The 13,686-nt window shown below is 36.6% G+C and overlaps 1 protein-coding gene across 3 annotated transcripts; it reads left to right on the forward strand.

Annotated features, from left to right (window-relative positions):
• Positions 1 to 51: 51 nt before the first annotated feature.
• On the forward strand, positions 52 to 5,340 carry LOC134494866 (uncharacterized). Of its 3 annotated transcripts, none has more exons than XM_063300112.1 (6): positions 52 to 369; positions 552 to 708; positions 1,947 to 2,039; positions 4,294 to 4,498; positions 4,609 to 4,715; positions 5,184 to 5,340. In XM_063300112.1, exons 1-6 carry the CDS (start codon positions 98 to 100, stop codon positions 5,301 to 5,303), a joined length of 954 nt encoding a protein of 317 aa, XP_063156182.1. In that variant the 5' UTR covers positions 52 to 97; the 3' UTR covers positions 5,304 to 5,340. The 3 variants fall into 3 exon arrangements, with proteins under 3 accessions (XP_063156182.1, XP_063156183.1, XP_063156184.1); XM_063300113.1 differs by having other exon boundaries at positions 555 to 708; XM_063300114.1 differs by lacking the exon at positions 1,947 to 2,039.
• The last annotated feature ends 8,346 nt before the right edge of the window (positions 5,341 to 13,686 follow it).

A 13,686-nucleotide genomic window follows, 5' to 3' on the forward strand; every position in this document is an offset into this window, starting at 1 on the left:
GTTTTGCTGTGCAATTGCCCAATAGTTTTCCAAATAAGTGCAGTGATAAAGACTTTTTAATGCCTGTAAATTAATCCTAGTAACATTCTTTCTTCCCATGTCCTTTCCCATTTGTCATATTTTACTTATCTATACATCTACATCATCAATTGCCTTTAACTTTCTTCTCTGCTCTCTAACATCTACAGTAGATGGGCATGTACAGACTTTCTTGAAGAACTTTCTCCTGGACTGTGTTGTACTCTGTTCACATTCAGCATACACACCCTCCTCCTTGTTCATACCCCCCATCTCCTGCTACTCTATTTTCCTGGCTGTGGCACTGGCAGCACCCAGAAACAGATCAGAGGCTTCTCCAGCCTGTTCCAGGTAAAGCTTCAGTGCAATTTGGTTTTCAGACCGATTTTCCCTCTGTTGTATAGGAAGATTTTTTTCTTAACTCTTTGGTGGAAAACTATCATTTACTCCTAGAGCTTGATAAAGATGGTACATATTATTTCATGAGATGTGGAAGAATATCATCTGTGCTAATAAGCATCTAATAATTCCAGCAGAGGTGAAAAAATACCCCCAACTCCACAACCCCAGCAGGGAAACTGCAGGCAGCCAAAAGAAATACGATTGGGAATCATTCTTGATAGAGTGAAAGGTGCCCCACCAGGCAATGGGGCCATCCGGCTGACAGGTTACCACCAGAAAACTGGTCAGGTAGGTAGCAAATCTGTGACTTCATCCTTGGTTAGTCCTTAGTTTACTGAACAATGGCTTATTGAATTAGCCTAAATGCCCAAGTTCACCCAACACATTTTAGTTGGTGTATCCTAAAAACTCAACCTTAATTTGGCATACTGGCTAATGTTCAATTTGGAGATGCAACAGCATGCAAGTTAGATAGAACAGCATGTAAGTTCATACCTCTGTATTTAGGTATAGGTACAAAGGAATAGTTAATTTATGTAACTGTTGTGATGTGTAAATGTCATTTTCTATTTGTTAAGTCAAATTTATTCCTTTATGTATGCTCCTGGCTTGTTTGTTGTGCTTATAAATAACTAGGAGGTTTGGCTTCAGTACTCCTACATTCTAATTTTCCTATGGGAAAGAGGCATATTTCAGTACAGGTAGTCCTCGCTTAACGACCATTTGGTTTGTGATGGTTCGGACTTATGACAATGCTAAAAAAACCAACTTATAACCAGTCCTCACACTTCCTGGCTGGCTTCTGGCAAGCAAAATCAATGGGGAACTGTGTGATTCGCTTAACAACCATGTGGTTTGCTTAATGCCCGCAGTGATTCGCTTAACAACCACCATAAAAAGGTCATAAAATCACATTGGATGCATTTAACAACTGCTTCACTTAGCAACTGAAATTTTGGTCCCAATTGTGGTTGTTAAGGGAGTACTACCTGTACATGCATGCAAAGGGTACAATCCTTGGTATCTTTAGGAACTGAAAAAGATGTGTCTAAAATCCTATGATTTATTGCCAGACACATAGAGAATATTGTACTGCATAGATGAAACAATTGGATACAACTTAAGACAATTTGTTACATAGGCACCCATTAGATGCAGAAGAGTATATTGTCAACTCCAGCTTGTGCAGGGCCTGAAGCCTAGCCAGAAACAAAAAGAGCTGAGAATGATTTTGGTCTAATGTGACAGAATATCCATATTGAGCCTTTTCTATAAATTACAAACTTCCAGCTAACAAGCATCTATATGTAGGTGAATTCAGAACAGCTGGATTAGGTACCCAAGGCCTATAATGTATACTTGGACAATAGCATCCCTAATGTTCAGTAGCCTGCAATCCATGTTACTAAATTTTAATGGAATAGAATCATCCAAGGATTTGACTCAAATATAAGAAATGTATTTAATAAATGCTATCCAGATCACTTAAGCAAAGAGAATGGACTGTTTTTTTTTAAACCTCTCAGGTGATTTGCACCAGCAATTCAGGATTTAATTATTGCACTAATTTCATCAGATCAGACATCAAACACAGTTACTTCATGTTTGGAGAGGAACAGGTATACAGAATGTTCAGATTGTGGGACAGGCAATCTTCTACAGGCAATCTTTGCACTGCTCCAGAATCAGCTTTGCACCTGAAAGATCTTACACTCTTACCTCTGTTTAACAGCTGCCCCAATTAATTTCCTGCCCTAAGGGTATTTTTCTTAGTCTGCAATGTTGAAGCTTTGCAGAAATTGTTGGTGGGACACTTCCCACTGGCAAGAATTAACTTTTAATCCTGCCTCCCAATTCCCAGGTCAAGCCAGTCCATCTCCATTCCCCATAGAGGTTCAGTCACCATAGCATGTCAAGAGATTATTCTTGAGGTGTCTCAATGGTTGTAGAGCGCTCTCTCTCTCATAGCAACTGCTTGGATTTATTTGCAAATCATCAGACATGCACAATATGTGGAAAGAGAAGGGGTAGTGATGGAAGGATGTTCTCAGTTGGAGGGAACACTGAGTGTTTCAAAGTCTGCAGCAGTGAAGGCAATCATGGGTCAAATTTTTCAGAGGAATTATGGGGGTGGAAATTATGGCATTATGGATGGGCCCGTAGATACTTTATAGCTCACAGTAACATCATAAGACAGTTTTATCAAGAAAATGGTTATCCCTTATTGGAACTGCCTTACAATGTTATTGTGAAGCTATAAAGAAATTAGGCAATCTTGTTACAGAGACTCCTCAGTTAATGATGGCAATTGGGGCCAGAATTTCTATTGCTAACTGACACAGTCGTAAAGCACATCACATGACCACACCGCTTAGCGACGGCAGTTCCAGCACTTCTGGTTGCCATTGTTAAGTGAATCCTGCACAGTTGTTAAGTGTCAAATCATGTGGTTGCCATTTGCCACCTCCTGCTGGCTTCCCCATTGACTTTGCTTGTTGGAAGCCAGCAGCGAAGCTCACAAATGGTGACAATGTGATCATGAGATGCTGCGATGTCGTAATTGCGAGCCGGTCGCCAAGCACCCAAATCGGAATCACATGACCATGGGGAAGGTACAGCAGCCAGACTTCAAGGTTCTGTTGTAAGTACCATTCATTCAGCACCACTGCAAGTTCAAACAGTCGCTGAACAAATAGTTCTTAAGCGAGGACCACTTTTATCTACCAGATAAGGTTGCAAAAGAAGGGCATTTTTAAAAAAATGCTCCTGTTGAATATAAAACATGCAACTGATAAAGGAAAACTGCTACAAAATTCTCTGAGAAGCTAGTTCACAGATAGATTCAGTGGTGGCAAACACCCAGGTAAAGAAGGCTGGGGGGACAGAATTGTTCTCCACATATCGACCAGCATGAACACAGCTAGTTGTCTTAAGTTACAGGCATTGAGGATCATACTTTCTCACTCAGTCCACACATGTTCCACCCCTTGCATAATAGCATTTGTGCAGAAGACACACACAGTTCTTATACAGTGCAGTGGAATGTAACTTGTATTGTTCTATGCATACAAGTTACATATGGCAATCTAGATATCTAAGATTTAACATCATCATGCTCATTACTGTACTCATATGAGCTGTGTAGTAATCTTATGTCCACAACGTCTGCATTTTTTCTCTGTAATCCAAAGTTTGCATCCAGAAAACTCTACATTCTTTGATAAGAGAGTAGCTTCAATACAGTCTTGTAAGGTGACGGGACTTGGAGATTTTGAAGGCAGTTTGGATGCCCTGCTCTATTTTTGCATATCCATACAATTTAGCACTCTTTGTCCTAAATTTTGCAGCAAATAATTGCCAGGGGGATTGTTTTTGAGGGGGGAGGGTCATGTGAGTTTAGTTATATTTTAATTGTAATTTGCCAAACATGAGCTGTGGATTTTCTTATGTTATACAGATGAAAACTTTTTGAATATAAAGGGAAATGATGGAAGGAAAGGGTGGACAATGCTGGGAACTATTAAAGCAAGTTTTTGTTTATTCATTCATTCATTCTTCATTCATTTACTATCCTGCCTTATAGCAAGTTTTTATTTATTTGTTTTACTATCCTGCCTTTACTATTTTTATAAATAACCCAGGGTGGCGAACATCCCTAATACTCCTTCCTCCTCCTATTTTCCCCACAACAACCCTGTGAGGTGAGTTGGACTGAGAGTGACTGGCCCAAGGTCACCCAGCTGGCTTTCATGCCTAAGGCGGGACTAGAACTCTCAATCTACTGGTTTCTAGCCCATTGCCTTAACCACTAGACCAAACTGGCTTTCTGCAATTTTCTATTGCACATTATAGATTTCTTTTTATCTCTCTCAGGTAATATTTTCAGATGTTATGCCACAGGAAGATATGATCCTTGTTGCTCGCTTTTATCACTGCCCAAATGGGAGGGAAGCATCTGAGTTCTGGGACGAATTCAACCCCCATTATCAGCCATCACTAGGGAGTGAACAATGGTTAGCTGCCTGGGCGGTGTGCAGACTAACTAAGTGGTTTGAATCTTGTGAAGTGATGTTTGCAGGTATGTGGCTGGTGTTTTAGATGGCCTGAAGCTAGGGTTCTCTTCAGGAATCAAGGTTTTCATAGTGCTCCTCTTATAGGAATAAAATTATCTCCATTCTGCCTGTACAGGTGCAAAGAAGAAAAAGGAATCCAGAATGACTATGTGGAATATTGGAACACATACATTATCTCTGTATCAAAGTCCTGTGCCACCTCTAACAGTTTTGTCCATCGTGGTAAGTCCACTCTAGCGCAGCATGCCAAGGTTTAGTTTAGGAGGTAGTAAATACATTAAAGTTAATGCAGGAAAAAAAAAGTTAAGAAAATGTAGCATTCACACATTGCACAATGAAATAATCTGGTTTGTTTGGTTTTGGTTTAATGTGAACCCAGCCATTATTTATAAGCATGATTTATAAGCATGATTTGTGTATTATATAAGCCTAGTCAATTGTGATTTAGTCAGTAAACAGTGGACTGAGCAAACTATGGCTTAACACAATGTACAAGTCGTGTAAAAATCCAGAGATGGCCCCAATCCTGCTCTTATTAATTAGCCATTTTAAAAGCCATGTTTTTGTATAGAAGCAATGTTATATGTGTAAGAATAAGTTGATTAAGCGTTCATTCTACTCCATGAGAATGCCCTGTGTCTCAGTCATGCCTTGTCATTTCTGTCCTTACCTGCGTGATGCATCCCTTAGTCAGCAGAACACAAGAGGTATGGTGGTGCTACTTTGAGACTACACATCTTTAGCACCCAGAAACCTGAGCTGCCTTTCCCACCAGAGTCACCAGCCACACTTGATCCTGCAGAAGCCTGATCCCATGTGAGTGCTAGAGGAAGAACATTTGGCCGTCTTAAAGTGGAATGTCTGGGACTCATCTTTCCCAAACAGAATTGGTGGAAGGACCCAAAGGTTTCTTTTGGCAAAGGACATCTTTTGAATGACATGGAAAGAAGTCAGTGTTTTTCTCCAGATCTGCCTCCCCAGTGCAGTACTTCTGAAACACAAGCTATTAAACTGGTTTCACAATAAAATAAAGGGGATTTCATTCCTGAGGATTTTGTTTTGTTTAGTTTTTCCAGTGGTTTTTTTGTTGTGTTTATCCATAGCTTCTGGGGTGAATATTTTTTTAATCTGGAAGCTACAGATAAATGTATTGATCTGGGATTAGTTGAAGTAAAATGGTGTCAATCTTTTTTATTTGTCATTTTTAAATATTTTAAAAGGAAGATAAGCTACATTCACTTAGGGTGGTGGTCTTATACTATATTTGCAGTATGCCTTTCCCAGAAGTCTCTGTAGTATCAGTTCTTATTTGTTTCTTTGTGGATTTTTCGTCCTTTGTTATTTAAAATTTTCTTATTCAATGTTTTTAATTAATGATTTTTCATGATTTTCAATTTTGTCTCAAATGAAAATTATTTTTCTTCCTTCTCCTACAGAAATACTGGTTTTAATATGTACATGTTTTAAAAGCTTATGTTGTCTTTAGTTCTTTCCTGGAATGTAAAAGACCCACGATTTCTTTTAAAAGGAGAAACATACTTTCTAAATTATGTAATTTAAAACCTGAAGTTTTTTTTAATAAGTAACCCACTTAAGAAAATGGATAGGTCAAATACATATTAGCAGGAATTGCTAATTAGCAGGAATCTACTAGGGTTGTAGTAATTTCTATTAACACGTTGTGGAAGAAGAAATAAGCAATCTAGAAAGATACTCATTTTAAATTTGGGTGACTAAATATTTTAATAACCACATTGCTACATTCATTAAATACTATCGCCCTACTAAAAACCATCTATCAATGATTTGAATATGTTTTATTTTGGCTGTGGATCAGATAATAATAGCTACAGATTTTAACCATATTTAAGATCCTTTGTTAGATTGTAATCCAATTCCAGCTAAATTTTGTTCTCATACATGAGGATAGTACAGGCTTTGATATTGGAGTTTAATTTGTTGGATATGCAGTGACTTAAATCCTTCACAGCTAGAATATACTTTTTTAAAAAGATTCCATACCAGATTTGTTCCCAGATTATTTTTTAGCATCCTTGGTTGACTGAGTAACCATTATTAAAAAATTCACATTTTATAAAATAGATGAAACAAGACTTTTTTTATGAACAGATACTTCTTGAACTTAATGGTTACTTGGGATGGTATATTATCACTTGTGCTTCATGAAAGAAGAATCAAACTAAACAAGAAAATCTGGAAAACAAACTTCAGAAACTTTAGAATAAATATATGAGACAACCTGCACTGTATCTATATAAAATGTTTATGCAAAACTGGAAATTAGTTCCCTTAATACAAAATACACATTGCATTGTATAAGCAAAGATATTGGTACAGGAAAAATTGGTAAATTATAGTCTTCTCAACTGAAACAGCAACAAAGAGATAATCATCACTATTATTAAGAATGCTTGGTTCAAAGTATATAGGTAAAGGTAAAGGTTTCCCTTGACGTAAAGTCCAGTCGTGTCCGACTCTAGGGGGCGGTGCTCATCTCCGTTTCAAAGCCTTGGAGCCGGCGTTGTCCATAGGACACTTCCGGGTCATGTGGCCAGCATGACTCACGGAACGCCGTTACCTTCCCGCCGAAGCGGTACCAATTAATCTACTCACATTTGCATGTTTTCGAACTATATAATGTCTTTAATAAATCAGCAATTGTTTTATTTTTTACTTGACTTTATAATACTGATCTAAATGCTACTTTAGAAATCATTTTTTTAAAAAATCATTCTTCCAAAGATTACACATAGCCAAGTTATCTATTTTGCTGTACCTTTACAGTATCTCTTCAAGAAATAGAAGAAATTCTTAAATATATGAAAACAGGAGAAGCTCCTGGTCTAGATGGCCACCCTATTGAATAGGTTAACACAAACACTGATTTTTTTGCTCCTAAGTTTTTCCAATTTCATTTAATTAAGCTTATATAATTGTGGCTTGAAGACTAGTAGGGACTTCCAGCAGGGGCATAGTAGACTGAACAGCTGTGCCCGTGGGCTCAGTGGGCAGAACTGACAATGTGACAGGTGTTTTGGGTTCAGGCAGGTTTTTCCTGAAGCCTAGGAGTGTCTTTCTGGAAAAAGGAAAACACCTGGAATCACCGCATCTGTCCTCTGGGCAGCTGCTTGCAGCCCGAAGATCACAAACAGCGTTTACGCTCAACTGATAAGAGCTAGTCGGGAGGCTGGGACGTCACCATTTCCAAGCTGCGCTGTAGCCTTAAAGGGACACTAAGACCAGCCACCCCATTTCTAAATCATTAAATTTATATTTAAGTACGCGTACCCTAAGAGAGGCTGTCTACAGCAAGGAGAAGTGGGCTCTCTTGGTGCTTATGGTTATTTTTGGCATCAATTTTTTAAAAATCCTTTTTAAGTTTTGGACTTTTGTTTTCAATCCAAATATTAAGGAAGATTGAGAGTAAATAATTGTCTCCGTTATTATCTTTATACTAAATTTGAAGATACTAGCATTTATCTACATGTTGAATTGGCTGTTTTGAACTTTCAGTTTCCTGCTTCTACTTTCCCTGAGGAACTGTCTGCATATCTCACCTTCACTTATGTAAACACATTTCGGAATTCTTTCATATCTTCGACTTTCGCTGGTTGAGCTCCTAGGGGGTGCCACAATCTACTGCTTGAGACACGGAGGATTTTAAACAGACATTCTCTGACTTCCAACAAGATTTTAAACAGATTCTGATTCCTACCAAGTTTTATGCAAGGCATTTAGGACATTGTGGAAAATATGAGGTCTAAAATGTGTCATCTGGTTGGGGATGTCGTGGATGAAACTGAAGAATTTAACAGTGACAGAAATGTCTCTTCTAAGAGTGAGATTGGGACTTTTGTTGAAATGCTGGATGTAGATCGGATACTCGAGTTGAAGAAATTAAAGGGAGAAATCGAGTTGCAAGCCATAAGTGAAACTGATCTTCTGATGGAACGCCATAGAAAAGAAGGGGTTATTATGTATGGGAGGTCTCCTGAAGAGAAGTCAGAGTTTTTGAGGGGGGCAGTTGGGCTTTTTGATTTTTTTGAGAAAAGTTGTGTGCGCATTGTGGGGATATGTAAATGCTCAGGTTTATTTTGAAGTGGGGCAAGGGTTTAAGAATATTTATCTGCATTGCTTTTAGGCTTTGGCTGATTCCATTTATCTTTAATGATTTGGATTAAGATTATTAAGGCATAATAAAAAAATGTCTGGTTTTGGGTTTAATATGATTATTAAAACTGTTGTATTATCAAGTACAATGGCAGACAATTTATGTTTTTTTAGTTTGACCTTTATTATAATAGACAGGAATGTATAGAATAGTAATAGGAAATAAATGTTATCTTTGGGGGGAAGTTGATTACGAGGTGTTTATATATATTTCTTTTAATATAAGGGGAAGGAGCAACTATATTTAGTGATTTTTATAATGTGCCAATGGAATGATTTACAGAAATAATGTGATTTTGGTTTAATATAGAGTAAGGGCTTGATTATGGAAAATTGTTTTATATCCTTGCTGTTAAAAGCTGGAAGTCACCTCTTCGTGTAATTTTGAAAATTTTTCTCATGTTTCTACCCTTTTTTTTCTTTGTAATTTTTTGTTTTTAACTTTTATCTTTGCTTGAAACTTAGTAAAGTTCTTATAAAAAAAAGACTAGTGAAGGTTCTGCTAATTGTGCAAACAGTCGCTCAATTTCCTTTTTAAATGTTGATGCTAAAATATTGATAGAGATCCTGCCATAGAGACTAAAGAGATGGTATTATCTTTGATTGTCCAACCAGCACAACATGGCTTCATAAAAGGGTAAGTAGCCTCAGATATTACTGATAGATATATACTCAGAAAAATTGGAATCAGCAAGAGTCCTCTTTTAGCTCCAAGGTTTTTATTAATTAGGTTAAAAATTAATATTACTTCAAGATTGGTATAAGTACTTGCAGGGATTTCCATATTAATACCTTTAAGGCTTTTAAAACAAATTTATGTTAAGCTTTCTTTGGGAAGGACAAAGAAAGTAGATTTTACCTAAATTTAGTTACCGTATGACAACTGGGTTTCTGACTTTCAGCCTTGTAACTGGGCAAACACTTTGAATACTATTTCTCTATGGAATCCAAGTGATCAAGTCATTCCAAAACACATTTTTGAAAGATCTTGCAACAGAAATATATTTCTGATCCTTATTCATATGCTGTAATTATATTTTGAGATAATCTGAAGCTGAAAATGGCAGGTTTTTTAATTCATGGGGTTATTGGGGTATTAATTATAATATCCCAATATGCTAATATGTCTAACAAATTAATTATACAAGTTGTTAGACATATTAGCATGTGAGATTCCTGAGTAACTATCAGTACTGAAATGTGTTGTGGATCGTTGTTAAAACAGGTATTACGTTATTTGCAAAAACATCAGCATAAAAAACCCATATTTAAAAAAAATCACTGTTTAAGGGTCTTAAAAATATTATTTCATGTAATCTTGAGATTTCCAATAAAAAATTTTTTTCATGTTTATTGGGCATCTCAAGGAATATTTAAAAAGGGTTAGCTGTCAAATTACACTTGAAGTGTAAAATGATGGAAGGTGCATTTATGCATAGGATAAGGGCTTTTCCTGCTATTGTCCTGTTTTGGCTTAATAACCGTAAGTTTATTAATAAGATTTAAAAATGTGAATGCAATTCTGAGTTATTTAACAAAAATTTGGAATCTATCATATGAAAAACTATCTATTGAGCAAAGGGCATAGCAAAAAAGGGTTACTCTGCTTAGGAACTAGGTCTGTATTGATGTAATAAGAAGTCTGATCTATATTATTCCATGTAATCAGGGTTAATACTGTGTCTCAAAAAAAAAATTTTTCCCTTGAATTTTTTCTTTTGTATACTTTTCCCTTTACTTCAGTTAAATAAATTCTTATTTTAGCAAAAAGTAACTACCTCTTTCTAGATTGGAATGTCAATATTCCTGCCAAGTCATTTAAAATGTATTTCTTACATTCATATCCTGTCTTTTTGGAACTCAGTAACCTTTTGTTTTCCATCTATTGTCTTCCTTTCATAACTTGTGAGGTAAGTTAGGCTAATGTCATTCAATGAGCTTCAGGGCTAAGTGGATTTGAACCCAGATCTGAGCTTAGTTCAAATTTTAAAAAAATATGGTTTATCTGGTTTTAATGAGGGTCTGACATGGTGTAACCATATTTGCATAAGCAGCACAAAATGTAATTTATAATGGATGTAATGGCCTGTGTTTGAAGTGTGTGAAAATAAAATGCAAGGTGCCAAAAACTAAGGCACGCCCCCAGTAGTTGAAGACAACCTATTAACTTCTTCCAGCAGCAAAATGCCATTAGTGGGTAGGTTTGCCCCAAGTTCTCTAAATTCAGCACTGTCTTTTCTTACCATAGAAGTTGGTATCTTCAAGTGGTACGTTCAACAGCTCTCATCTCTGAAGTAGTCTTAACTGAAGACTTAATTCCCTGAGAGTAGCTCTGAAAAAAAAAAATGAAAGACTGCAACTTTTTTTTTTTGCCAGCGAGTGCAGATTGTCAGATGCTCTGACATAACGCACTGATGCATGCTTTGCCTTGCACAGCTATTCTGAGGAGACTAAAGAGATACATACCTAAAAAAAGGTTAATTATTGGCATTAATTTAATGCCAAGTTTAAGTTAATTAAATTAATGAACATCAATTATTACGTGGCACATTCCCTTCATGGACCATTAACTTTTAGTGATGGAGCTTGTCCACCCCAGTGATGTTATAAGTTGTACCAATGGGAACATACATTCCCAGGAGAGTCACCTATGATGGGCAAGTCATAGATGAAAAATACTAAATTCAATCCACTGGAAAGGAAATGACAATCCACTCCAGTATTTTGTCAAGAAAATCAAATGTACATTCATAACCAGGGCACTGTCAGCATGATACTGGAAGCTGAGCCACAAGGTTAGAAGTATCCAACAAACTACTGGACGAGCAAAAGGCAAATATGAATAGTACTGGTATTTATGATGTGGTTGAACTAAAGTCAAAAGGACATCCAGCCAGTGATATGCCTGAAGGCAAAAAGGAGTCCAATGCTGCAAGGATACGTATACCATTGTATATTGTAGATGGAATGTCAAAACCATAAACCAAGGCAAACATGATGTTGTCAGAGCAGAAATGTCAAGATTGAACATTGACATTCTGGGAATCAGTGAACTGAACTGGAACATTTCACATTAAAAGAGCATCAAATCTACTGCGAACAAGAAAATCATAGAAGAAATGGAATTATCATTATTAACAAAAGGTTAAAGTTGGTGTTCAGATACATCCCCCAAATGATAAGAATTCTCTCAATTTTGGTCCAAGGCAAGCCAATCAATAACCACAGATGTAGAAGCTGAATAGATTTATGGCTTACCATATCTTGTCTATACAACACCAAAAAAAAGATAACACTATTCTACGTGACTGAAATGGTAACAGAAAAATCTGGCCTTGGGATATGAAATGTACCAGGTCACAGAAAAGTTCTGCCAAGAAAATGCAGTGTTTGTAGCAAAATACCTTCTTCCTATAACCTAAATTGCACTGTCTCACATGTAAGATAGTGCTCAAAATTTTGCATCCTGACTTCAACAACATAAAGTCCCAGGTATCAATAGATCTTTAAAATATGAACAGGACCAAAGAATTTGTCTATTGAAGAATTAGCATGATCAGGAAGCAACAGTTGGAACAGAACATGGAGCAGCTAAATAGTTCAAAATTACTAGAGTGGTCCAAGACTTTACATAAATTACCTTAATTTATATGCAGATGAGAATTACTGTACTAATTACCGGAAAAAACATCAGCAACTTCAGATATGCTGATACCACTTTGATGGCTGGAATTAAGACCTGAAGAATCTCTCAATGACAGAGAATAGTGAGAATATACTGTTTATCTTTTGAGAGTTACACTGCTGAAATGTTATATGCAAATCCCTTAATCCTTGTATCGAATAAATCTAATGAATTAATGAACATTGCACTTCTCTATCAATGTTGAAGTAGTAATAATTCTTTTTTATTGGGCCACTTACTTTTGCTAATTCAGTCACTGGTGTTTTTATTCCTGCATGGGTAAATTGGTGCCCATCCACAATAATCACCCTCTTGGGCTAGAGTCAATTGTATTTAAGGTATTTATTGAGGACGTCCAAAAGGTTGTTTAGAAACATGTTGAGTTCAAAACTTCGCTGAACACTTCAAGCATATCTGAATTTTTTAACTAGGGGCCAGCTTTGTTTTGAGCTTGGAAGACATCCAAAATACTTGAAGTAGTCCATAATACTCAAAACAGCAGTTTCGGGATTAGAACAGCTTAAAGTGAAATATTTTGCACACCAGTATATGCTATGGTACCCAAACAGATGATACAGTTGATCTCTAACAGTGGATTTGTGCCTTAGGGTCTGGGAAGCCCAACTTCCCAGAACGCTTCGTTTTTGGAAAGATCATCTAATGAGTAGAGCATTAGTGTAGAAGTGTTTTTATTCTTGAACAGAGAACCATCACAGCTGTTTTAAATTTCCTCCACAGGAATGTATATTCAAGACTGATTTTCATAATCTCTGCCTATAGGAATAAGTGCACAAAGTAACGGATTCAGGACTGTAATTTTCTGTCTAGGAATAAAGTTTAACTTGATCCTATGAAGAGAACACAAAATTAAGAGATGGAAACAATGTATTTTCCACTGTAGTCCTAGCCATAACAATTGTTCTTAACCAGCAAAACATTTGCACTACAGCTGTACTTTCCTAGAGGTACACTGAGATGCTGCTAGTAGCTCAGAACCAAAACCAACGATGCACTAGATCATTGGTAGTCATATGGTCGTCTTTATGTGCATATATGCAAGTTCCAAAGTATCTTGCCATTAGTTATAACTGCTGGGCCAATGAAGTTTAACCCCAAATATCTCACAGCATAAACCTGCTTAATACCGTCATTACACCATTATGTTCTAGTTGAACTTTTCTTTTTCTGGGAAAGTAATCAACTGGATCTGCCAAATAAAGCATTCTTACTGTATGACAAAGAATTATTTAGAATAAAAATTGCAGAACACCGAGAATCATCAAAAAAACAGCAAGGTTGCTTTGTCTATTATTTGTG

This window comes from Candoia aspera, chromosome 3 (genome assembly GCF_035149785.1).
Source record: "Candoia aspera isolate rCanAsp1 chromosome 3, rCanAsp1.hap2, whole genome shotgun sequence".
Taxonomy (NCBI): Eukaryota; Metazoa; Chordata; class Lepidosauria; order Squamata; family Boidae; genus Candoia; species Candoia aspera.